Genomic DNA, 24,808 nt, shown 5'->3' with positions numbered 1-24,808 from the left:
ATCCAGTTATACTAGATTCATGGTCATTTTCCATTTATAACGAATTTATAATTAATTCGTTAATAATTAGAATTTTCTACTTGTTTTGGAGTGTACACAAAATGTTGATCAGTTCCAAAACTAATGAAATATTATAAAGTGCGCTCCAGCCTACGCGGCGAGAAGCCGCGATCGCAAGTGTGAAGTCGATTTCGCTGATTAGCGAACTAGACTCCACACTCGCGTTCGCGGTTTCGCGCCGCGATTCGCGCAAGAGTGCGGAGGGACATTAAAACTTAAAGACACCAAGGCAGACATAATGATCGCAAACGGTAATAATATATAAAATTACAAATAAATGATTGAAACATGCTTTAATTTCTTAAGGGACATTTTGCAGCAGAATTTAGCAGCAAAATTGTTAACATAGAGTCAAAAGGAATAGTTCGGAACGTATGTACGTCACAGCTGACCTGACAAAATCAGCAGTGACATTGACACATTTCACACATTTGACACATTGACAGCTTGACACACAGCACAGGAGCCATAGACCTAGCATTACATAGACCAGCTATACGCGTGCGCCCGTAAGGGATAGACATAGATGACGTCATAAACGTGGGGATACCATATTGGTAAAAATTACCCCAATATTTGATATCACGTTGGGGCGATTACCCTGGAGGCAAAGTTAGCTTGTTTGACGGTATTAAAAAATTGTTAAATAAAATGTCAATGGGCCGTTCTTTTTAGGCGTATAAACAATGAAATACCTCCTATAATTCGCGCAGGTGGTACAAAACTAAACATGTTTAGTAAATAAAACGTAAAATAAAATGTATTATGGGTTTTAATTTAAAAAAATCAAAAATCGCAATCACACCAATTAATGTACACCACATTTAATCTTCACAACATTTGTTTATTTATTTTTTGGAATTAGAAGTACGAAAAAACTTCGAGGTCAAAATTACCCATAAAATTATGATATTTTCATCTGGTATCCCTAACATGATTGTTATGCAGCTAAATTAAGAAGAAGTTTAAAAATGGCTGACCTCAGACTCCTACCTACCTACGTAATTTGGGCGGATAATTTTACAAATAATGTTTTGTTAATTTGCGTAAATAATTGTGATATTTTTATTGAAATCGTTTGTATCTACATTACTTTGAGTGTAACGTAATTTTACGATGTTATTCTCACATATTGCGTTAAGAGGAAGGTGTAAAATACCGTACTTACGTGTGAAAGGTTATGATCTCATATTTTTGCTCAGAGCGGCTATTACAGCCGATTACAGAACAATTCACCAGTATTTTATTAAAGTTCAAGCATTCAAAACGCTAACCATCACTATATTTCATAAGAGAAAGCACAATTTCATACAAAACAACGATAATTAAACAAGCAACGAACAAACATGACATGTCACGTACTTATTTGTTTGCCACAACCTCGGTTGTGGCAGCGGTGGAAAAGTGAAACTATGACAAGGACAAACAATAACAGCGCTTTCTCTGCTACTCCTACTGAAAGATACATAAGACTATCCCGTTCGGTCATTTTCCCCCACCCCTCATGACCGATCCAGTTATACTAGATTCATGTCCTGGCCTAAGGCTATCTTTCTCTATCAAAGAGTGTCAGGCACTTGGGCTGGGATTTCTTCACTTGTCAATGTCACATTTGACAATTTAAAAGCGGCGAGAGTCGGCTTAGGCAAAATTAACAACATTTATTAATATCCAAATTTAATACAAGAGTTTCAGACGAAATGTCTTCAATTGATTTTGATCCATCTATAAAACTGTGCTTAAAGCACTTACACTCCAGTGCCTCAGATTCGACTGAGCAACTCCGGTTAACCCTCGACGATATCATTCGTCAGACGTATGGCAGCGCAAAAACCTTAGCCAATACATTGCCTAAGAAATATTTGAATGAGGAAAAATTAGAATCGCCTCGGATGGCGAAGCATAAGAGTGAGAAAGCGTCGAGTTCGAAGACGGTGCCTATACCTCAGCAGAGTCCGCAGCAGCTGCAGATTCCGGAGCGCGAGAACGACGACGGGTCGGTGATGGACGGGGAGCTTGCGTTCGACCTGCTGGAGGAGGATTTGACGTGCGCGGTGTGCCGACAGATCGCCGTGCAGGCGGGGAACAGGCTGGTGGAGTGTGAGGCTTGCCACGCGCTGTATCATCAGGTAATTTTGAAATATTTCGTTATGACAACCAATGGCGGATTTGCCCTAACGCCCAGTAGGCCTGGGACCCAGAGCGACCAAGTGCAAATCCGCCACTGACTTGTTTGATGACACCATAAAGCCTTTTTGTATATGAACTTTTACAACATTTGAGTTTTAGCCTTTAAAATAAAATTCTGATAATTACTGAAACCAGACAGCAAAATTAAGTGAAATGATTAATATATTCAAAGACTGGGAACATACACCTAAACCGCACACACACGTGTGTCACACTGACTAGTTTACAGAGAAAAAAAAACAATTAAAAGTAAAATTGGGCTGTTGCCAATATTAAATAAAAGTTCTAGGCAATGACTTTCAGCCGCTAATGTACTTTAACCATAATTAATTTGTTCCAGGATTGTCATAAACCCGTAATCAGTGACAATGATGTCAGTGCAAGTTGGCAGTGTGCATCCTGCCTTGCATCCCAAGGCTTCGTCACCAGTTACACTAAGATATCATCTGCCTCCAAATCACCCACCCATGTTTCGGGATCCACTACACCGGTTAAGATCTCTTCAGGAAGTTCATCATCTAAGGTTGTCACTCCCAATATAAATATTATTTCGGCTGACAAAAGACTGCAGATTATGAAGAAGAAAGCAGCAAAGCAACATGAAAAGAAGAAACACAAGTGATGCAGTTTGATTTAGTTGAATACATGTAAGATATTGTTTTTTTAAGATCTATGTGCAGTGTGCACAATTAATTATTGTCGACATAAAAGTAACTATGTTGTACTTATACTAAGGTAACATAATATATTATAGCAAAAATTGTTCTTTTTAACTTTGGCCAATTCTGCCCTGCTTATCGCATGTGCAGTACTTGCATGAAAAACGTTGTTTAAATAAAGAACTTATTCAAAGAGAACAAGATAAACAATTGCATGACATTTCTACTGCGATTACTGCATACATTGTTATCACGGCAGAATTCATCTGAAATAATACCTGTTAGGTTAAAGGTCACAAATATACATAAGTTTAAAAATTTATATATGTTTGTAACTGTTACCTTCAAATCAGTAAGGTAGGTAGGTTGTATCTGAAGGATACAACCTTGATATTTTGTGTCAAAAACTATACCAACTTATGAAGGCGCAGTTAAAGGGTTAGGGGGTATTTACCATTGGATATATGGATATTACGTATCATGTCATGATTAACTAGCGACCTGCCCTGGCTTCGCACGGGTAGTTCAAAACCTTTACAAATTACACATATAAACCTTCCTCTTGATTCATCAATCTATTAAAAAAAACCGCATCAAAATCCATTTCGTAGTTTTAAAGATCTAAGCATACATAGGGACAGACATAACTATATGGCGGAAAGCGACTTTGTTTTATACTATGTAGTGATAAACCTTCCTCTTGAATCACTCTATCTATTAAAAAAACCGACCAAATGCGAGTTCGTTTAACTAGCGCACCGAGGGTTCCGTACATACTTTAAATGTCTGGCATGTCATGTAACTATAATCACGAAATACTTTTGACGAGAATCATAAGTAATAAGCGTAATTGTGTATAACCCCATCTATCGGCAAATTGGCTTACTAATTTGCGCGACCTGTATGTATGTTGGTTTGTCTGGGATAATTCTTTATCATGTGAACCGATTTCAACAATTTTTGTTTTATTTCAAAGAAGGTGGTTTTAGGTGTAATCTCATAGATGTAGACATTTGACAGGAAACATTAAGGGTTACCACAGATACCTACAGTCTATTTTAATCTCTATGGGGCCTTAAATCTATCAGTTAAGGGCTCCACAGACCTCGCAATAAATCGCACGTGGTTTTCGATTCGATCCTTTGCCGACTAAGTAGGTGCATTAAATTGATCTATCTTTATGGCGACTACTAGTTTATTTCAGAACAAAAACTACTATTGAACAAGTTTGGGAACAAATCAAATTTTTTTTAATTAAATATTTTGATTTGTGTTTTTTTAAGTAGTCACACTACTATATATAAATTAAAAACTGTAATAGATGTCATATATTAAAGAAAAAGTGACGAAGCCCTCCAGTGGAAGATCCGGCCTTCACCACTGGAGGGCTACGTCACTTTTTCTTTAATATATGACATCTATTACAGTTTTTAAAAACTACTATTATTATGAACTTTTTTCCATATCTCAGGACCATGGGGTCCCGGACTTTTGGGAAGCGTGCGTGGGGCCGAAGCCAACAGCGCAGAGGCCCTTTAGACAATTTAATCTAAAAGCAAGGGATACACATGAAGGATACCCGGGATACCATCCCCAAGCGCACAACATGATACATCCGGAGATTGTCCCCGCCAGGTGCAAAGACTATTCTAGTGCAGCACTTTTGTGCTGCGATGGGAACTAAGGTCATAGGATATTTAGGCATTGATTTGTATGTTGTATGGACTGGATATCTGGTTATGACATTATACACTTCCAACCTGGAGCATAGGTCCCGCTCTTGCGACTCCACTCTGGCCGGGCGGTCAAGGCAAGCACAGAGGCGAGGGCCAGATAAAAGGGCCTTCTAGAATAGGGGTCCGCGTTGTCGCCCCTCACCGTCAGCTCGCCACATTATTATTATGTTTTTTAGGGTTCCGTAACCAAAGGGGTAAAAGCGGGACCCTATTATTAAGACTCCTCTGTCCGTCTGTCTGTCTGTCACCAGGCTGTATCTTATGAACCGTGATTAGCTAGACAGTTGATTACAGATGATGTATTTCTGTTGTTTATAACAACAAATACAAATAAAAACAAAATAAAATAAATATGTATTTAAGTGGGGCTCCCATACAACAAACGTGATTTTTTTGCCGTTTTTTGCGTAATGGTACAGAACCCTTCCTGCGCGATATTTATATTTTATTAATATTATATGTCACTCCCTAAAACCTTGGCAGAATTGGGAAGAACAGCGTTGGGATTTGCTTTGTTTGCGAATTGCAACAATATGCTGAGACTCTGACGGTACCTTTTCCCTACTGCACACATTGCTGCATGGACCCCAAGTGTGTAATTTTTCTGTTTTTAGGGTTCCGTACCCAAAGGGTAAAAATGGGACCCTATTACTAAGACTTTCACAGATGATGATGTATTTCTGTTGCCGCTATAACAACAAATACTAAAAACAGAATAATGCTCTCATATTTTTTTTGCTGTTTTTTTCCGTAATGTTACGGAACCCTGCGTGAGTCCGACTCGCACTTGGCCGGTTTTTTAATGTATATTACTTACATAATTTTATTTTGTTTTGTTGTTCTTATCATTTTCTCTTTATCTTATTTTTTTCATCTTATTGTCCTATGTATAGTATGTATATGTATAGTTGGTCAAGGCAATTTTGTCAGCAATGGGAACAAAAAAAACTATACTCATCCTTTGCCTTTGGGTGCTAGTACAGGTGTAAGACAAAGATAGTATGATTTTCTCTGTCTATGTTTGAAATGAGACAGTCCTTTGACAAAGTATGTGCTTTATGGAATAAATGTCTTTCTTATTCTTCTTTTATTTTTGACTAGAATTGTTATTTTTTATAATTTTCATAACACTTAAACTACTATTACCCCGACGTACTTTCCCAGTTCCGCTCAAACAGGCGTAGCGGCCAAAAACGGGTCACCCACGTTATGATATTCAAGGTGTTCACAAACTTTTGAAAAGAGAGCCACCCGCAGTCCGCAGCGCAATAAATTCACCAGTTTTCGGAATCGCAAAGAGCTACAAATGATCTTTCTTTTAAACTTCCAAAACGGAGGAGGTTTTTGAATGGTCTAAGAACGCGTGGCTGTTGATTTTTTGGGTGACCTGACTAGCGACGACAATTGTAGGTACCTTCAATAAGAAGGAAAGAAAGCTGTAGGTACAGACAGATATATTAGTTGTTTGGGGGTAGGTACGAGATTTTGTCATGAGTGATGCAGCATTTCTGCGAGACTCGTTTCTGTCTGGTCAAACAGTTTCGCGCTTGAAAGTTCAACGTCTGGATCAAAATCCATGAGGATTTAAGGAGTTCCCATAATTGCTTATGGAACCTATCATCAGAACTGTTCCTTTCCTTGACACAAAACTGTAAATAAGCAGCACAGTTAGTAGGTATATTGCCTGCAAGTATATATAGGTACCTACACGTCCTGCCTACATATTAAACATTTCTTCCGTCGGAGCTTTCAGCGAAAAGCTAATGATAAAAGAAAACAATGTTGAGTGAATGTTTTTTTTTTATTTACACAATATCGCATCACGTTTACGATGAAACTTAATCCAAAAGCAACAGAGCTTCCCCTATTACGTGCGGCCAATCTCAAAAATACAGCGACCCCATTGGATGTTTCCCAGATGGGCGGGTCGGGATGCTGTAACATATCATGTGTTTGAAACTTAACTTTTGTTACAGGGCATTAAGGTTCATATTCATTTGTTACATTTTGGAAACAAGGAGAAAAATTGCTACGCCTTCTGTGTTGTCTTTTTTTAGGAAACACTTTTAGAGAGATCTTTGTGAAGATATTAGTTTCGGGGCGGAGTGTCGTGGGCGCGGGTTTCAGCTGAATCGTTCAGTTGTAATAAAACATTTGCAACAATAAAAGTGTCTAAATTCATCATAAGCAGTATTGTGAGCGCGGTCAGTAACTTAAAGTACCTAATTAGTGAAAATTAGATCGGAATTTGTGATTTCTTGTAATTGAGCTAATTTAACGGTAAGTTAATTTTAATTATGTACAGTCAGCAATACTATTCGCTTAGTACCTTTGCATACAAACTTCTATGCAGGGGGGTACCTTTTCTCTGCAGCTGTACATAGCTAACTTTCATAAAAATGCTTACGTTTTATACATAATATAATTTAATGTCCTTGTATCCAATAGTTGCTTATATACCTACTCAATAATTTACTAAGAATTAAATTACAAAAAATTTTGGAGATCCCAAAATCTTAATCGCAAAATTAGTTTTTAGGAAAGGGAATATCTGTAATATCACTTTTCATCTTTTTTTTTTATTTTTTTATTATACTACGTCGGTGGCAAACAAGCATACGGCCCGCCTGATGTTAAGCAGTCTCCATAGCCTATGTACGCCTGCAACTCCAGAGGAGTTACATGCGCGTTGCCGACCCTAACACTCCTCTCCCATCATCTCATCTCATCTCATCTCACTCATCACTCACTCATCACTTACTCATCTGGAGCGGACACCCTTTTGGCCTTGTTGAGTAGTTCGTATTCCTCACGATTTTTCCATTTATATTACCTACAGAAGAACTGCTTAATAGGTACCTACATAAATAGGTAGGTAAGATATCTATGAAATGATATCATAGTTCTTACATCAATAAAGTAAGTACCTATACTTAGTTAAAAACCTATACCTAAAAAGTTATCAAAATAAGGTTAGTGTTAAATTCCCTTTTAAAGAAGAAATGGAAAACCTATAAAACTTTGGTGCTTAGATAATGCCTATGATTGGTGATACCAGGGATGCTAAGCGGCGGACGGGCGAGGGTGCCAAAATGTGCCCGGTGCCGCAACCACGGGCTCATATCCAGCCTTCGTGGACACAAGAAGGCTTGCCGCTACCGCACCTGCCAGTGCCCCAAGTGTGGGCTCATTAAAGAGCGGCAGCGAATTATGGCGGCTCAGGTAATGTACCGCATCGGGTCAATATCAAGCCTTCGTGGACACAAGAAGGCTAACTGCTACCGCACCCCTGCCAGTGCCCCAAGTGCGGGCTCATCAAGGAGCGGCAGCGAATTATGGCGGCTCAGGTAATGTACCGCATCGGATCAATAGCCGACGGCGAGCGCTCTGGTGGTAGAAAACAGCTCTGAGCAATTAGGCATCATATGAAGCAAATTTTCTAAGTAGGTACAACTCATTATACAAGCAGCGTGTGTATCAGGAGGTAAATAGTCTCTCTTGATGGGGCTCAAAATCGTTCAATATCGCTTGTACTTTTGGAATTGTCGGTGTGGTTAGACTTTAGATCGACTCAAAGTGCTAAGTGGACTAGTTGTCTGGTATCTACCTAGGTATTCAGGTTCACTTAGGTAAGTAATTCTAGAACTTCATATACTTAAGTAGGTAAGGAGCTTCGATCGCTTGTGCAGACAAAAATCTGTAGATGGGCAAATAAGTCAGGTAATTCAGTCAGATCGCTAGTTTTATTAAAAAGTAGGTACATAATTGAACGAGCGAGCGAAGCGAAGTGAAGTTCTTAAATTCAACTTGGAACACACGGCTGGCTAGGGGCACGTCCCGGCATTTCGATGTTTTTAAGCTGAACTATCAGAGGATAGTTTGATGGACAATAACTTAATAAAATTCATTCTAATTTAAATGAAATTGGGTAAACGTGTAGATGAAGGCATTGTATTTTAGTCATTAAATTATGAGCAGGCTCGATTAAGGGGTTATGGAGCTAGAAGAGCATAGAAGGCCATAAAACTATTTGTGAGGGGTCTTGCTATTCTGGTCATATTATTTGCAAGAAAAAATGGTCGAGTTTGGTATCAAATGAATGTCGCTTTACACATTTATAATATTGTTTTTACCCAAAGAGTTTCCGTACCCGAGAAAGAGAAAGGTTCCGTACCCAAAGAGTAAAAACGGGACCCTATTACTAAGACTCCGCTGTCCGTCTGTCTGTCTGTCACCAAGCTGTATCTCTGCATGAACCGTGATACCTAGGCAGTTGAAATTTTTGAAGATGATGTATTTCTGTTGCCGCTAAACCAACAAATACTAAAAAGTACGGAACCCTCGGTGCGCAAGTCCGACTCACAGTTGGCCGTTTTTTTTAAAATTACGATATTGTAATAATTGGCAAGATTTATAAAAACGAAATAAAATAAACAAAATGTAGGGTATTAGACAAGAAAGATTACGGGTTACCACAGATACAGTTTATCTCGATGGGGACTTAAATCTATCAGCTAAGGGCTCCACAGACCTTGCAATAAATCGCACGCAGTTTTCGATCCTTTGCCGACTAGGTAGGTGCACTCAATTGATCTAACTTTTCGGCGAACCGCGAAGTTCTCAGTTCGGGTTGGTTCGGGGCGAACTACTAGTAATTATATAATGTAATGTCCCTAAATATTCGTAGAAGTAGGAAGAAAGATTGAGAAAATTTAAACAAATTATTGAGTTAATTATGAACTTTATCAAAATCTATCGCTAACATTCCCATTCCGTCATATATTTAAGGAACCATTACGTTAAAAGGTATCGATATCCGGTGTAAGAATACGTTCGATAAAAATAACACCCAATTCTAAGGCGTTAATGCGTTTTAATGTAGTGAAATCGAGAACGGCTAATGCGCCGTCAGTTTATTTGAACAAGTGGCACATGTTTACCGGAGGAGACAGGGATATCGATCAGCCCTATTTAACACTTGACTTATAGCCGAATCAACACCGATTAAACATTATGAATACTTAAACATTTGTGTATACTGTAAATGTGAAACGATATGACAATGACATGACGTGATTGTGTAGAATCTAGGTGAAACACTATAGGTACCCTAACCTAACCTATAGCAGATAGTGCCGCACCATTTCAGTTACGAACGATCTCGACTGGATAGAATCAGTCCAAGCTAACTTCGCGCCGATTTAGCAAGCGACAGAGTGGGGAAGTCCCAGTCCTACCACCATGCCCCTCAAATTTATGTCAAGATGTGTCTTGCGGACATCTCTGTCAATGTATCGCGGGAATCGGGAATTCTGATGTGTTACTTACACTTACCTACCTACATGTGTTACCTACATTTACAGTCATACACACACATCTTAGTTATTTTTCTCACGAAATTGTTATTTGTCACAAATTGTTTACCAAGTCCTATTTGTCAGTACTTTACTTAGAAATGAACCTATAAACTGTTACCAGATAAAATCCAATCAGATTAACTCGAGCTTGCCCCCGAAACGCGATAGTCAGCGCATATGGTATTCCAGAGGCGTCCAGTTATTTGATTAGCGTGGATCGAGTTCTGTTTGCGGCCGACTCCCGGCTCCCGGGGGTCACCGCGCAAACATTTATGTTTGTCATTGATTTTCCGCTAAATTAATTTATCAACGAGCCGGGATTCTAGTCGAATTTCATGGGTAGGGATTAATTATGATTCACGAGGAAATATCTTGCGTGTAGTAGCCGAATCGGTAGTTGTTTATTTTCTTTCTTACACCAGTCGGATTTCGCACGAGATTAAGAATTACAGTGTACAAATTCTGAAATCGTAGTAAATTATAACGGAATATGTAGACTGTTTGTTCGGACTATATCTAGCATAACTGCCAATAGCAAAATGAATGCGAGATAAAAAAACATCTACCTTTCAAACCAATCTTCTTCTTCTTCCCGGCATTTTCATGGGAGCCTTTCAAACCAATAAGTTAGCATATCTAATCAGATCTCCGTTCGTTCTGACAGGTAGCCTTAAAAAGGCAGCAGGCCGCGGAAGACAAAATAGCCCTGCATCTGGCCTCCGTTGAAAGCGGGACTGCGCTGGAGGCGCTGCCCCCCGGTCGTATATACGGCATGAGGGTCACCGGGCCTTGTCCGAGCCCCGATCAGCCTGACTCGGCGGCCGATGACCACACGGTAAGGTTCCGTCCCTGTCAATAGAATCGAGTCCTGGAGAGCGAAACGTCGCCTAAATTGGGCGACACGGCATTTACGAAGTCACTGGTCGCCAAGCAAATGCGCCGTTAGTTTCCTCGCTTAAGGTATTAAATATTGCGATTCAGCCCCAAACCCATTTACTTTGATATTTACTTAGGTACATGTACTTGTAGAAGTGTGTGGTCAATCATCGTATTCACTTAATTTACCTGATATATTATATTTAATATTGTCCGTAGCCTATCCACATCGACAGCGAGACGAGCGATTCTGTACCAGACTGCTGTGCTGCTTCTCCGGATTCCGGTGGCAACACTTCAACCTCTCCGAGGCTACGGTACTATTATCACCTTTTCTAATTCCATTCTCAAGACGCAAAGTTTATTGAACGATCGTTTCGTGTAATGGTACCACGGCGGACTAGTGAAGAACGCCTTACAATACGCCTTGAACAAATTCTTTGGCGGGATAGATGGATTTTTGTATTGCATATTAATATGTTTAATATAAACGTCTTATTGTAAATTGCATTCAATTGTAAGCGCCCATTTAACAAATCTGGCAGGATACCTACACTAAAAACTAAGCAACCATATTAAGAACAACCACTTCAGTTAGTTAAAATTATGTTGTAGATAGGTACAAATATGCTAATACTAACATTAAAATGTTATTACATTTTTTTTGTAATGTTAAGTACCGTCCGTGTTTTGGTAACCCGCATTGTTATTTTCCCGCTTTCCTGAGTATTTACGATTCTCATATTAATCAAAAGATTAAAAACTAGTATATTTTATCCAGTGTCAGTGGCAGCGAAGAAGCCGAAACAGAGGCGTCCGTGAGCACAGCAGGTCTCGAAATGCTAAGCAAATTGTTCCCTGGCAAGAAGCGCTCAGTGCTGGAGCTAGTTCTACGACGGTGCAACCATGATTTGTTACGTGCGGTTGAGCATTGCAATGTGCAACATGTAAGTACTTTGGTACATATTATACAATTTATATTTTAGATGTTTTCCAATATAATCTTATTGTTAGGCGAGATCTTCAAATATTTGTAGTTGGAAAATGGACCCGCTTCTTTCTGATAACTTTCATCATATTGGCCCATCCAGCCACGTCGTATAGAAATGGTATTGGAGCTATAAGTAACCCAACATAAATTTTATCTCCGAGAATTAAGTTGGCTCACCTGTGTCATTGACATTTATGAATGATGATATTTATCGTAAACTTACAATCACTTAATTTCAGGCCCAAAACGACAAAGCACTTCTAGCCAGCGCCGGTGCAAGCACCAGCTACGATTCCGTATCGAGCTCCGAAGAGCGCTGGTCAGCCTTTCGCCCGGTCGGACCTCGGCCATTGCTGCAACAACTACCCGCGTTAGTCATGGGTCGGGTGTGCGGCTCCGACTGGTTGGTACCCCTGCCTGCGTTGCCGGCACTGTCCGGACCCCTGCTACTGCCATTGCAGCATCAACCTCCGGTTTGCAACCCCTGCGCGCCTGACTGTAGGCAATGTAATCGACATTAAGTTGTACCTGCATTTATGTTCAAACAATTAAATTGAAAGCTGCTCGGCTTTCCGCCCGGTCGGACTCCGGACATTGCTGCCTAGTCATGGGCCGGGTCTGTGGCTATGACCCCTGCGTGCGCTGCCAGCGCTATCCAGACCGTTGATTAAATTTGACAATTTGTGCAAGTAATTAAATTCAAATTTAGTTTTAATTATTAAGGTAAGATAATTATTAGGAATTTATGTATTATTGATTATTTTTATTGCCAAAGAAACTTGCCAAAAATTAATTAAGAAGGTACTGTAATTAAGGAACTACTATAGTAATATGATCTTCATGATCTTGTTTTACATTTAAAGTATTAACCTGTATTGTAATGATTTATCGGTTTGTATGCAATTTATTACAGCTTAATTAAATGCATTAGACGTTACCTGTATTTTAAGTTATGTCCTTAAGTTTTATAGGTATCCCATAATTAAATAAAAAAATCTACTGCTCCTTCTATAAATATACCCAATATACCCATGTCTGTTCTACTCTACCTCTACCGTTCTGTAGGCGGTAGGCGGTAAAACGGAAAAAATATGGTCCTTCGAGACGGATAATTAAACGTACCAGCCGGCCTAGCCAAGGTGACAATCGCAATCGCTTTGACAACGAAACGGTTTGTGTCTCTTTATCACTCTTCCATATTAGTGCGACAGTGACAGTTGCGTTTCGATCGCTACGGAGCGTTAGCGATTGGCGTGTTGGCTACGGGGCCAGACCAGAAACGCCAATCTACAAATGTGCAAGTTGCGGAAAATTCCCAAAACGTTAGAAAAGTTAGGAAACCAAGGAAAATCTTTTAATTTGGAAATGGAAAATTTAAATTTCAATTAAGTTAAAAAAAATATCCTGTGGAAATTTCGCAATTTTAGAAATTGTCCTATGCCAATCCAACCCTATCTATAGGCTGCCGTCGCAAACCGTCGTAAGAGGTTGTTGGTGATCCAACGGCATCCAACGGACATCACCTATCTTCGAATGTGTAAATAATATTACAGAAATAAACCGAAAATACAGCTAAACCAAATCGTATTACGTTAAATACATTTACAGTGCAAACAGCTAATAAATACAAGTTAGTAGTGCAAACTATATCCCCTCGCGCCGACGGCGGCGGACAGTAACAAATCCGTGACAATAATCCAAATGAAGATAGATCCCCTTACAGTTTCCTGACACTAAGAAAACTTGTCACCAGTTTATAGGTGTGGGTAACTTCATACATAATGTGAGTCGTAAAAAGTAAGTCGGAGCGACCTGGCCTTTATTGCCCTTTGAGTAGGTAGGTAAGTACCAAACTTTTTATCTTTGTGCCTTTTTAAAGGGGCCCACTGATTAGCAGTCCGCCGGACGATATCGGCCTGTCAGTTGTTCGGAACTGTCAAATTTTTGTTAATAATCAGTAGGCGCCTTAAGTCGTTCTGACCATCGATCGTGTTTTGTTACTACAGCTTGGTAAGTAGATATTTCTATATCTCTCTTAATGTACACTGATTGAAAACTTTCATTTAAGGATACTGGGATTATTTACTTCCCGCTAGCGGCGCTAGCTATTAGCTTCCCGAACGCTGGCCATTCGGTTTGAGTGTTAGGGATAGAAATTGGTTATTTCGTTGTTCGGTTACAATTGCTATAATATCAATGATGATACTATAAGTCTAAGCTTGCGCGGCTTATTCAAAAAAGAGAATAATCCAAGTAGGTACCTACATTAAAATCGTTGTAACAATAAAAACAAAACAGTAAAAAAAATAGAGAATACATAAGTAGTTAACAATAATACCAATTGTCTTTTTACATCAAACGATAGTCGTACCTAATTACTACTTAGCCATTCATGTTGGTTTTTATGAAAGTTTAAACAAAGATCAATGCCGATCGAAATTTCCATACGTTTTACATAATTCGTTTACCCACCGACTGTAATAATGTATGGACTTGTTTGAAGTTAAAGTAGAAAGAGAATTGGATATTGTTTAATACTTACTTACTTACTCGTAATTTAGTAAAATGTGGTTCTTGTTGTGTTTGCTCTATATATTTTTCATGGTAGTTTGTGACGCTAACTATTTTATTCGGGCGTATTTTACCGTGATCGGCAGCAGATTGTTTAACAGCAAAATAAGTATCAAAGATACTGTCACTATTTATGGTGAGTACTTTTCTATCTAAAATATAAAAGTGATAAATAAATGTGTGGTTCAGATGAATTATTATTATTAACTAGATAATCATGGAAGAATTTCATCCTTCAGATAACAATTGTGAAAGTAGCCCTATACTTAGTTTTATTAAAGGCATTAAAGCAATAATATGTATATGTTTCCTTAACTTTGTCGCTCACTGAATACCTCGGTAGGTGACTTACGGCCACTTATTCCCTTGAAGGGCCACCAGTAGACAATTAAAGATCCCTATAAAAATGGATAGGACCCCAAAGTACTAATTATAATTATTTGAACTTCTTCTCTTTTTTATGTTTAAGGCATTTGCACACTACAAGATTGCGATATCACTTTCACTAGTATTCGCCCAGCTAGACTAGTAAGAGACCTGGACTTTGCCCGCTACCAGTTCTATGACCGCACGGGCATATATCAGCGAAGCCGGCAGCTGCGTATCAAGTCGTTGCAGGGATGCACACTCACTGTTACCTCGGAACCTGTGACGCTGTTTCAAATATACAGAATAGATACGAAGGTATAGAAGGATTTTAAAATATCTGTGAATGCAGCGCTGCATACAAATTTAGCAGTAGTTAGGCTGTCCTGGTTCATCTCTTTTTATACTTTGGTCCACCAAGTACCGAAGTAGTAGGTCTATTCACGAAAAACGAAGTATAAAATTATTCGCTCTATTTATTTTCAGCTCGTATATTGGGACGACCGTTCTTTGTTCTTCGAACACAAAGTCATCACCACAGGGGACGGCCAAGTTCGGTCTTTTCTAGTCTCCCGGCAGCACGCTATCGGGAAGAACGGACATTCCACGGAGGCACTTCTCGAGGGTCTGACGGGATCCGAGACGAGACCGGCGTGTTCTGACTACATTCAGCTCTGGCTGAAAAGTATGGAGATATCTAGTAAAAAGTTGAGAGTTTGAGTATACCCTACTTATCGAATAGTTTATAGTTTGGGTTTTATTTCGGATCATTACCTACTTTTTCTCCTTGTTGAAGAAACTTATTCGATAGGTAGATAGAATTGATAGAAATAACGAATACTTAATCTGTAAATGGATGGAATTCTGCTCTATCGGCGTGAAATGCTCCTATAAGTATAGCAGGTATTTTACTTACCTAATCTACTTAGTATATGTATATTGAAAATTATGTCGCAATATGGTAGGCGAGGCGATGGATCTGCGTGGGTCACTCGAAACGCGCACTTGCTAAAAACAATCCATACTAATATTATAAATGCGAAAGTCTGTCTGTCTGTCTGTCTGTCTGTGTGTTGCCTCTTCACGCTTAAACCGCTGAGCTGAACCGATTGAGTTGAAATTTGACATAGAGATAGTTCGAGTCCCGGGGAAGGACATAGGGTAGTGTTTATTCCAGGAATCGCCCTTTAGGGGGGTGAAAAGGGGGGTGGAAATTTGTATGGGGAATCAATAAGCACTGAACCGATTTACATGAAATTGGGTATGGAGGTAGTTTGAGTCCCGGGGAAGGTCATCGGGTAGTTCTGCCCCAAAATCTCTTCTCTTCTCTTCTCTTCTCTTCTCCTCTCCTCTCCCCTCCTCTCCCCTCCCCTCCCCTCTCCTCTCTCCTCCTTACTTCTCGCCTCGCCTCGCCTCGACTCTTACGTCAACGTCTTCCTAAGGCTTAAGGTCCTACCTTTAGTACAGATAAATATCTGGTTGGTTAAAAAATAAGCTACCCAAATTACTAATTCCACGCAGACGAAGTCGCGGGCAAAAGCTAGTACCTTAAGCCTTAGGAAGACGTTGACGTAAGAGTCGAGGCGAGGAGTGAGGAGGAGAGGAGAGGGGAGGCGGAGGGGAGAGAAGAGAAGATGAGATGAGAGAGGAGAGGGGAGGGGAGAGGAGAGGAGGAGAGGAGGAGAGGAGGAGAGGAGGAGAGGAGGAGAGGGGGAGAGGAGGAGAGGAGGAGAGGAGGAGAGGAGGAGAGGAGGAGAGGAGGAGAGGAGGAGAGGAGGAGAGGAGGAGAGGAGGAGAGGAGAAGAGAAGAGAAGAGAAGAGAGGAGAAGAGAAGAGAAGAGAGGAGAAGATAAGAGAAGATAAGAGAAGAGAGGAGAGGGGAGAAGAGAGGAGAAGAGAAGAGAGGAGAAGAGAAGAGAGGAGAAGAGAAGAGAATTTGGGGTCAGAACTACCCGATGTCCTTCCCCGGGACTCAAACTACCTCCATACCCAATTTCATGTAAATCGGTTCAGTGCTTATTGATTCCCCATACAAATTTCCATCCCCCTTTTCACCCCCCTAAAGGGCGATTTCTGGAATAAACACTACCCTATGTCCATCCCCGGGACTCGAACTATCTCTATGTCAAATTTCAACTCAATCGGTTCAGCGGTTTAAGCGTGAAGAGGCAACACACAGACAGACAGACAGACAGACTTTCGCATTTATAATATTAGTATGGATTAGTATGGATAAAGAATAGTTAATAGTGTAATATGTAATATGTATAATAGATTATAAAGAATACTCTAATATGGAATTGTTTAATAAAAAATATATATTTATGAGTGATATAAATGAAAAATAGGTGATGTGTAGAAAACTGTGACCTGTAATATCTTATTACCAATAAATTATGTCTATGTGATCTATGTCTATGTCTATGGTTAATTATTATTAACTAAAAATTATTTAGGTAATTCGAACCATACTTGAATCACGAGTTCAAGGTTGTAAGATATTAATCAAATTAACAAATGCCTACTTAATTATTGCCGGTATACCTATAATCATAATTAAGCTTATGGAATTTTCCGCTTAGAATTTCTGCAAACGTTTCTGTTTGTTCTGTCATTATTTCTGTAGCAGAATATAAAAAGATTTCTAATAAATATGGCAAATATGGACAGTTTAAGTACCTTGAATGCTGCAAAAGTTTTTTGTTACCGGCCACACCTTTGGTGACATTAATTCCGTTAAATAAAAATAAAACATTGATTCCGTGAGTTAAAAAAAATTAATAGGTATAACATTTAGCAACACATAAAGATGTCATCGGTAAAGTATACCTTAATGTAGTATACCATGTACACCATGATACCACCATGGTACCATGTACCGTGATTACAGGGTGATTAATCCAAATGGGTCAGTATGGAGAAGTCAGAAACTATGAGAGATAACAAAATCCTTAGGAACCATGGCGTCGATTTTAAATTTAACAATAATGACATTCAATTTTTTTTTTCAAATCTCATACATAACCGGGAATTAAACCTGGTAAATATTCTTTATGTAATCGCGTGTAGTATTTGTTTGTATAATTGATCCTGAAATTTGAATAAAAAATTAGAAAAAATTGAATGCCATCATCAGTTTCCTCGCGTTGTCCCGGCATTTTATTTTGCCTCGGCTCATGGGAGCCTGGGGTCCGCTTGGCAACAAATCCCAAGAATTGACGTGGGCACTAGTTTTTACGAAAGCGACTGCCATCTGACCTTCCAACCCAGAGGGGAAACTAGGCTTTATTGGGATTAGTCCGGTTTCCTCACGATGTTTTCCTTCACCGAAAAGCGACTGGTAAATAGTGGGTAAATATCAAAGATATTTCGTACATAAGTTTCGAAAAACTCATTGGTACGAAGCCGGGGTTTGAACAGCCAGATTGCAAGTCTCACGCCCTTAGCGCTAGGCCACCAGCGCTTTGAAAAAAAAAAAACTGCCGTTATTATTAAATCTAAAATTGAAGCCATGGTTGCTAACAACAGATGTCGCTAACTCATAGTTTCTGACTTCTCCCTACTGACCCATTTGGATTGATTGCCCTGTATACTATAAAAACTAATAGCCAGTCAAGGCTAGGTCCCGTACCGTTGCGTCGAGACTGTGCCTAACTTCATGCATGAGTCCAACCGGTTCAATGATCTTGCTGCCACTTCACTGTTGTTGCGTCCTCACTTGATTGACCCACTAGAACTAAAAGGTAGTAAGTTAGTACAGCTCATATACTTACGCAAGAAGATAGACACATTTTCCTTATTTCAAAGAGCTGAGGTGTAATAATGCTTGGTTACGTGTCTTAATTTACATAAGTAGTTACTGCGTTGTTCTTTTGGCGTTCCACCTACCTACACTACACTTAGCCGGTGTTGGCATACCGCGCTTGCTATTGCTGCTAATCAAACGTCACGTTCTAATAAACATACTCTGTACTTTTAATTCAAAATGTTGTGCGTCATAACAGTTCTCATAGCTCTAGCGTATATGTTCTGGGATGTGAACTACTTCCTTCGAATCGCTTTTACCATCGGAATTGGGAGGCTCTTCCAAAAGAAATGTGGCGTAAATGATACGACTACAATTTACGGTAAGTTTCCCTTGTTACTTACTAAGTACTTAAAATATGCACATTAAAATTTAAATTGGCTTGCTGCTTGTAAATTGACTAGAACTTTACTCACATTTCCTTTGTTTTCAATGACTAGCATTTTTCGTAGGTATTATGACAAAAATATACATTTAACGGTTCAGCTTGCTGTACACTGAAAGATTATATTATACCGGTTTTCGTAGTCAAATACGTCGTTCCATTCAATTTCATATGCATAATTACTAAATTTTTACTCAGGTTAGGTATCAACCTGGCTGGTTTATTTATTTTGTTTCTATTCTACAACATCATAATTGAAATATTTTAAATATCGAGTTCTGACCACTGATTTATTATAACTCAAGATATACTTAAGGGGTCCACGTACTATCGGCCTGTCAGTTTGAAGAAAAATTTGACAGTTCCGAACAACTGACAGGCCGATATCGTCCGGCGGACTGATAGTCAGTGGGCCCCTTTAGGCGTTCCTAAATCAATTAGACTGTAACATATATTTTTATGTATGTTTTTACTGTAAGTATATTATAACATCTCTATTTGGAAAAGTATTCCAGGGTGGCAGGTGGCAGATACTTTTGGCGCGTTGTTTCATCCGCTACTATCAATGATGTCTGTCTGTGTATGAGTCTTTCTTTGCATATTTATATTGCTATTGTTCTAAGTCTAAAAGACTTATACCAAGAAAAGTCTGCAACGATTTTGATAGCATACGTAGAGCAAGTGTTATTTATACTTTATACGTCATAATTTCATAGAAGTTTGACATTTAAAATAACACGCACATGCGTGTGGCATCAAAATCGTTGCAGACTTGTCTTGGTCTAACTTCTAGTATTAATAATACATTTATTTAAATGACATGTTCCAGTGACTTGTCAAAAAATATGCCCCGAAAAAGTGGCGAAAAACCTTACGAAAGCAATGTGAGAACAACCCTACAATTATTTCCCTACAAATTGCTATTCCAGGTTTCTGCACAACACAAGACGTGGACATCTTCCTCCGACACATGAACAACGCGCGTTACGTGCGCGAGCTGGACTTCGCGCGGTTCCACTTCTACGACCGCACGGGCATATACGAGAATATAACCAAGGCCAATGGGCACGCGCTGCAGGGCGCCTCCAGCATCCGGTACAGGAGGACCATCCCGATCTTCACGGCGTATAAAGTGGAAACTAGGGTAAGTGTAGAGAAGAGAACCAGGTTACTCTACAACGCAAGACGTTGACATCTCCTTGGCACATGAACAATGAGCTCGACTTCGCACGGTTCTTCTTCTACGATCGCAAGGGCATCTACAACAATATAACAATGGCCACGCAATACAGGGCGCCCCCAGTATCCGGTATAGGAGGACCATCCCGATCTTCACGGCGTATAAAGTGGAAACTAGAAACGTATAAAGGTGCACCATCCAGATCACCGCGTATAAAGTAAAAACTAGGATAAGTTTAGACAAGCGAGCCAGGTTAAAATAAAACATGGACATGGACAATATGGACATCTTCCTCCAATTTTAGGGATGTAAGGGTTGCAACATTGCAAGCAATATGTTTATACAACCTACCGTACCTACATTTTAAACAGCCATCTCTAAGGTGCGGTTGCGTTATTTAAGTAAAATATGAAAACAATACGATCGCGGATCGATTGAAAAGTTAGACAAGCACCTCTTAAGCACTTATTGTTAATATTATCACAGAAGATTGTAGGAATATCATTAAGGATAATAAGGATGCACTCTTGTCAGTTATTAAAATGACTATTATTTTCTTACAGTTGGCATACTGGGACGACAAAACCCTCTTCATTGAGCAGAAATTCATCACCCTGAGCGACGGCTTCGTGCGAGCCATCGTGCTGTCCCGGCAGAATCTCATCGACGTCAACGCCGAAACTCTCTTCAAAGGCATCCCCGGCGCCGAGCAGAAACCGAAATGCCCTGAGGAAATCACGCATTGGCTACAGTCTATCGAGATCTCAAGTGCAAAGTTAAGGAAGAAGGATTAAATAAAGGCAAAGGCAAAGCGATGTTATTTAATTAATTTTGTAAGATTTTTTATAAAGTTTAATTTTTATTTGATCTTGAACTACTATGCCTAGCCGAAATCTCAGCCATTAAAGGTCCAAAATCCTTAGGTGTAGTATGTAAAGTATGTTGTTTGTCGATTCAACGTTGACATCACCATCGAAAGTATCCTAGAATGTGTAGCTGCCTACCCTGTACGCCTAGGCGTACGGTATGGCACCGAGGAAAAACCAACAAGTCGTGGAAAAATTAAGCACATCTAGGGCGCAGCTACGATTATGAGACAGAAAATAGTTATTTACAGTACATATGGTGCTACTTTTCTGCACTAGTGCGTAAATTAGCACATTTCGTAACTATGTCAAAAATTTTAGCTGCCATATGTACTGTAAAACGTTGTACGATACACGTGCGAATAGGTAATTCGAAACTCGTGTCGATTTAAAACACTCCCTTCGGTCGTGTTTTAATTTATCGCCACTCGTTTCGAATTTCCTCTTTTTCGCACTTATTTTCGCAGTTATTTACGATACAAGTGCGGAAAAGAAGAAATTCGAAACGAGTGGCGATAAATTAGAACACGACCGCAGGGAGTGTTTTAAATCGACACGAGTTGCGAATTACCTATCCGCACGTGTATCGTACAACGTTTTACAGTACATATGGCCCTTTAAACTTTCGACATATGCACGAAAAGTGCTCTTTTACGCACTAGTGCGAGAAAGTAGCACCATATGTACTGTAAAATCCTTTTTATAATTGTCACATCGTGGATAGTTTTCAGCAGCCTGAATATTTAAGTATAGGTAAACCCACACACCTAATTAACTAATCAAAAATAGTTATTTGTTATACAAGAGTGCAAAGTTGTATTTTACCCGCGAGTGTGGAATTGAAACAAGAGCAAGCGAAAGGATTCTATAGTTGAACCACGAGCGAAGCGAGTGGTTCTAAAATAGAATCCTGAGCGTAGCGAGTGTTTTAACACACGAGAAGTAAAATACATTTGCACCCGTGTATAACACAAAACTTTTCCCCTCACTATAGCGAGGAAAGTGCAACATCCACAGGCGTTAGATCATCTTCATCACTGGAATCACTCATTTTTTTACGATAATACGATATTATAACAGAAAACTCGGGAAGTTGTGTCGGGATTTTTTTTTGTTGACAATGTTGATATTTCTGACGATGCGTTTTGAAATTGCATCGACTCAACTTGTGCATTCAGAATAACATTCAACATCATTTAAAAAAACAAATGTTTCTTATGGAATTTAAGGTTTATGACTTAAAATCATTAATAAAACTAAATTTGGTATTTTTTATTAAATTCTCGAACCATTTATTTAATGATAATTAATATCGAACGAACCATTATTATGACGTTTTACGTTTTGTTATCTGTCAAAAGCTACTTAAACACGCTCCATCCAAGGTCAAATTACTTTCCCCACTAGTGGATAAAATGCGTTTTCCCCGCTTGTTTTAAAGGATAAAAGACGGCTTTCCGAGCTAGTGAGGGGAAAAATCTTTTGTCGGTTCGTTGACAACATTTCCAACACAACCATATTTATTCAATGACACAACCCAACGCGTCCGCTTACAAATACCCCAAAGTGTTTTAGTTCAAACTTTGTTATTCTAAAATGACTAAAACAAAATAAATACACCTAATTAAAAACCCAGCCGGCACCACAAATGGTGAAAAGTACAAAATAACAGAAGGTATCGCATTTCACCGACGCACTCCGGCGGTGCGGGTTGGATTACTGTTTACACAACCTGCAAATCATGAGCACGGATTTAGGGATCTAGAACAACATTCTCACAGACTATAATAGCCTCTATGACATTGAAATATGGGCGATGTTAGTAAAACGTAGCCAAAATTGCGAGGTGATTCCCCTTTGCTGACAAGATAGTGATAAATATCATTGCACGCTTGAAAAGAAAGTAAACGCATCAATGTAACAGGCGAAAATAATTTTTATATGGATGAAAATAAGGTCTTTGTGATTGTTTACATATGTCGTAGTGGTGATGGAAATAAAAAATGGCTAGTCTAATCTAATGTTGTGTGTAAACATTAGGTTTGGGTAAATTAACTTTATCATTAGTGTATCAGGTGTCATCAGCAGGGTAAAATTGTAAAAAAAAAACTTTGGCAAGGATATGGCTTTAATAAAAATACCAAGCGTCGTTTGGCTGTAGAGGCAGTGCTTTCAATACAAAATAATTTAATATAAATTTAATCCGCTATGAATATGATTTAGGTACCTAACTACCTACTATATGTATAACGCTGCATTGTCAGCCCTATTAGCTACTTATAATGTGCGATCATAAAAGCTAGTTAATATTGTATACGTAACAAGGCGGCCGAATGGCTCTATCTTCGATGTCTAAACCTTAGTTACCTATCTTCTCGATTATAAAGTTTTATCTGCGACTCTGCGTAACGCCCGAGGAGTAGCACGAGTTTTTCATGCCCTTTTATTAGTTCGGCTGTGTGGTGGCGGCACCCGGCGGCGACCACACACGCGCCGAATAAACTACCCGGACCATCTTGACACTATAGGTATATGTTTCGTAGAATGCCATCTTTACCCGATTTCAAAAGTAGAATATTAGGTGTACAGTACACAAATACTTCTTTCCATATTTTTAGGGTTCCGTATCTCAAACAGAAAAAAAAGAACCCTTATAGGATCACTTTGCTGTCCGTCCGTCCGTCTGTCTATCTGTCAAGACCCTTTATCTCGGGAACGCATGGAGGTATCGAGTTGTAAATTTGTACGGAACCCTCGGTGGGCGAGTCCGACTCGCACTTGTTTTATATACAACTAACATTCTGTAAAACCGATAATAGTGATATTATTTTTTCTTTTGCAAGCAAGCTTACCTCACCACCATAACACCTGAAACAGGCACTGGACACTGTGGCCTGGACTGAAAAGTTCAAAATTTTAATTAATTGTGGGAAATTGCGAAAAAAGGGATAGGTACAAATACAATTGAATAACTCTTTAAATAGGTAGCCGTTATGGCCATTATATATTGCAGGGCAGAAGTGCCGGTTTTAGTCTACTTAGTTAATTAATTTTACTACTACTAGTTAATCTCAATGGTTAATAAATAAGCGTGGATATAGCATAAATATTTATAATACACAATACTCTTTAGAAAATCAAAATAATGATTGCTATTTATGTTATTGGTAATAATTAGTATAATTACCTTAGCAACGATCAAGATATTGCATGCGTACATGCATGTAACCTACAATAATAATTGTTGGTGGCGCTAACCGCCTGTGTCTTGTCGCTAACCATAACAAAATATCCATTAGCTTTAGTGGCCTGTAACTTGCTTAAAGTTTTTTTTAATAATTCAATGCACAAAGACATACGATGATGGTTTTTTTTAATTAATTAAATTAGAAGGACATTGTATTTAAGGAAGATAGATAATTATAGAATACTATAAAAGTCTATACCTTCTTAGTCATGTTTTTTTAAATACACAATATTGTATTTTACTTTCCTCGTATCGTATATGAAATGAAAAGTAGTGTTTAACTCGGGTGAATGGCACTATTTCCTTCTCGGACTATTGACGCTCTCACTGCGTTTGAGCGCCAAACTACCTCGACAGAAATGGGTGCCCTTCATCACTTGGTTAACAATCTACTATACCCGGAGTTACACATAATGTTTTCCATCACATATGCGAAGAAAAAACTAAATTTTAAGCGAAATATTTTTTAAATACGGTGACATTTCAAACGTTCCTCCGCCATATTGTAATTTTTTGACA

The 24,808-nt window shown here is 39.0% G+C and overlaps 4 protein-coding genes across 4 annotated transcripts; all 4 read left to right on the top strand.

The window, feature by feature from the left end:
* The first annotated feature begins 1,661 nt into the window (after positions 1-1,661).
* On the top strand, positions 1,662-3,011 carry LOC134742721 (integrator complex subunit 12). Its single transcript, XM_063675912.1, has 2 exons — positions 1,662-2,189; positions 2,591-3,011. Exons 1-2 carry the CDS (start codon positions 1,761-1,763, stop codon positions 2,870-2,872), a joined length of 711 nt encoding a protein of 236 aa, XP_063531982.1. The 5' UTR covers positions 1,662-1,760; the 3' UTR covers positions 2,873-3,011.
* A 4,689-nt stretch (positions 3,012-7,700) lies between these two features.
* On the top strand, positions 7,701-12,390 carry LOC134743005 (doublesex- and mab-3-related transcription factor dmd-4-like). The gene is made up of 5 exons (XM_063676268.1): positions 7,701-7,867; positions 10,667-10,837; positions 11,098-11,195; positions 11,660-11,825; positions 12,109-12,390. Exons 1-5 carry the CDS (start codon positions 7,706-7,708, stop codon positions 12,388-12,390), a joined length of 879 nt encoding a protein of 292 aa, XP_063532338.1. The 5' UTR covers positions 7,701-7,705.
* A 2,036-nt stretch (positions 12,391-14,426) lies between these two features.
* Positions 14,427-15,526, top strand: LOC134742720 (protein THEM6-like). Its single transcript, XM_063675910.1, has 3 exons — positions 14,427-14,576; positions 14,910-15,124; positions 15,293-15,526. The coding sequence occupies exons 1-3, from the start codon at positions 14,435-14,437 to the stop codon at positions 15,524-15,526; spliced, it is 591 nt and encodes a 196-aa protein (XP_063531980.1). The 5' UTR covers positions 14,427-14,434.
* Positions 15,527-18,706: 3,180 nt separating this feature from the next.
* On the top strand, positions 18,707-21,023 carry LOC134742998 (protein THEM6-like). Its single transcript, XM_063676258.1, has 3 exons — positions 18,707-18,933; positions 19,926-20,140; positions 20,740-21,023. Exons 1-3 carry the CDS (start codon positions 18,792-18,794, stop codon positions 20,968-20,970), a joined length of 588 nt encoding a protein of 195 aa, XP_063532328.1. The 5' UTR covers positions 18,707-18,791; the 3' UTR covers positions 20,971-21,023.
* Positions 21,024-24,808: the final 3,785 nt, after the last annotated feature.

Source organism: Cydia strobilella, chromosome 7, assembly GCF_947568885.1.
Source record: "Cydia strobilella chromosome 7, ilCydStro3.1, whole genome shotgun sequence".
Lineage (NCBI taxonomy): Eukaryota > Metazoa > Arthropoda > Insecta > Lepidoptera > Tortricidae > Cydia > Cydia strobilella.
The sequence above is the reverse complement of the archived record's forward strand: the minus strand, read 5'-3'. Positions and strand labels throughout refer to the sequence as shown.

Excerpts from the sequence above, each read along its gene's own strand:
- LOC134743005 (XM_063676268.1), top strand. The coding sequence starts at position 7,706 with ATGCTAAGCGGCGGACGGGCGAGGGTGCCAAAATGTGCCCGGTGCCGC. Across the intron at positions 7,868-10,666 it reads AGCGAATTATGGCGGCTCAG|GTAGCCTTAAAAAGGCAGCA; the intron begins GTAATGTACCGC and ends TCGTTCTGACAG. Across the intron at positions 11,196-11,659 it reads TCAACCTCTCCGAGGCTACG|TGTCAGTGGCAGCGAAGAAG; the intron begins GTACTATTATCA and ends TATTTTATCCAG.
- LOC134742720 (XM_063675910.1), top strand. The coding sequence starts at position 14,435 with ATGTGGTTCTTGTTGTGTTTGCTCTATATATTTTTCATGGTAGTTTGT. Across the intron at positions 14,577-14,909 it reads AGATACTGTCACTATTTATG|GCATTTGCACACTACAAGAT; the intron begins GTGAGTACTTTT and ends TTTATGTTTAAG. Across the intron at positions 15,125-15,292 it reads TATACAGAATAGATACGAAG|CTCGTATATTGGGACGACCG; the intron begins GTATAGAAGGAT and ends ATTTATTTTCAG.
- LOC134742721 (XM_063675912.1), top strand. The coding sequence starts at position 1,761 with ATGTCTTCAATTGATTTTGATCCATCTATAAAACTGTGCTTAAAGCAC. Across the intron at positions 2,190-2,590 it reads GCCACGCGCTGTATCATCAG|GATTGTCATAAACCCGTAAT; the intron begins GTAATTTTGAAA and ends AATTTGTTCCAG.
- LOC134742998 (XM_063676258.1), top strand. The coding sequence starts at position 18,792 with ATGTTGTGCGTCATAACAGTTCTCATAGCTCTAGCGTATATGTTCTGG. Across the intron at positions 18,934-19,925 it reads TGATACGACTACAATTTACG|GTTTCTGCACAACACAAGAC; the intron begins GTAAGTTTCCCT and ends TTGCTATTCCAG. Across the intron at positions 20,141-20,739 it reads CGTATAAAGTGGAAACTAGG|TTGGCATACTGGGACGACAA; the intron begins GTAAGTGTAGAG and ends ATTTTCTTACAG.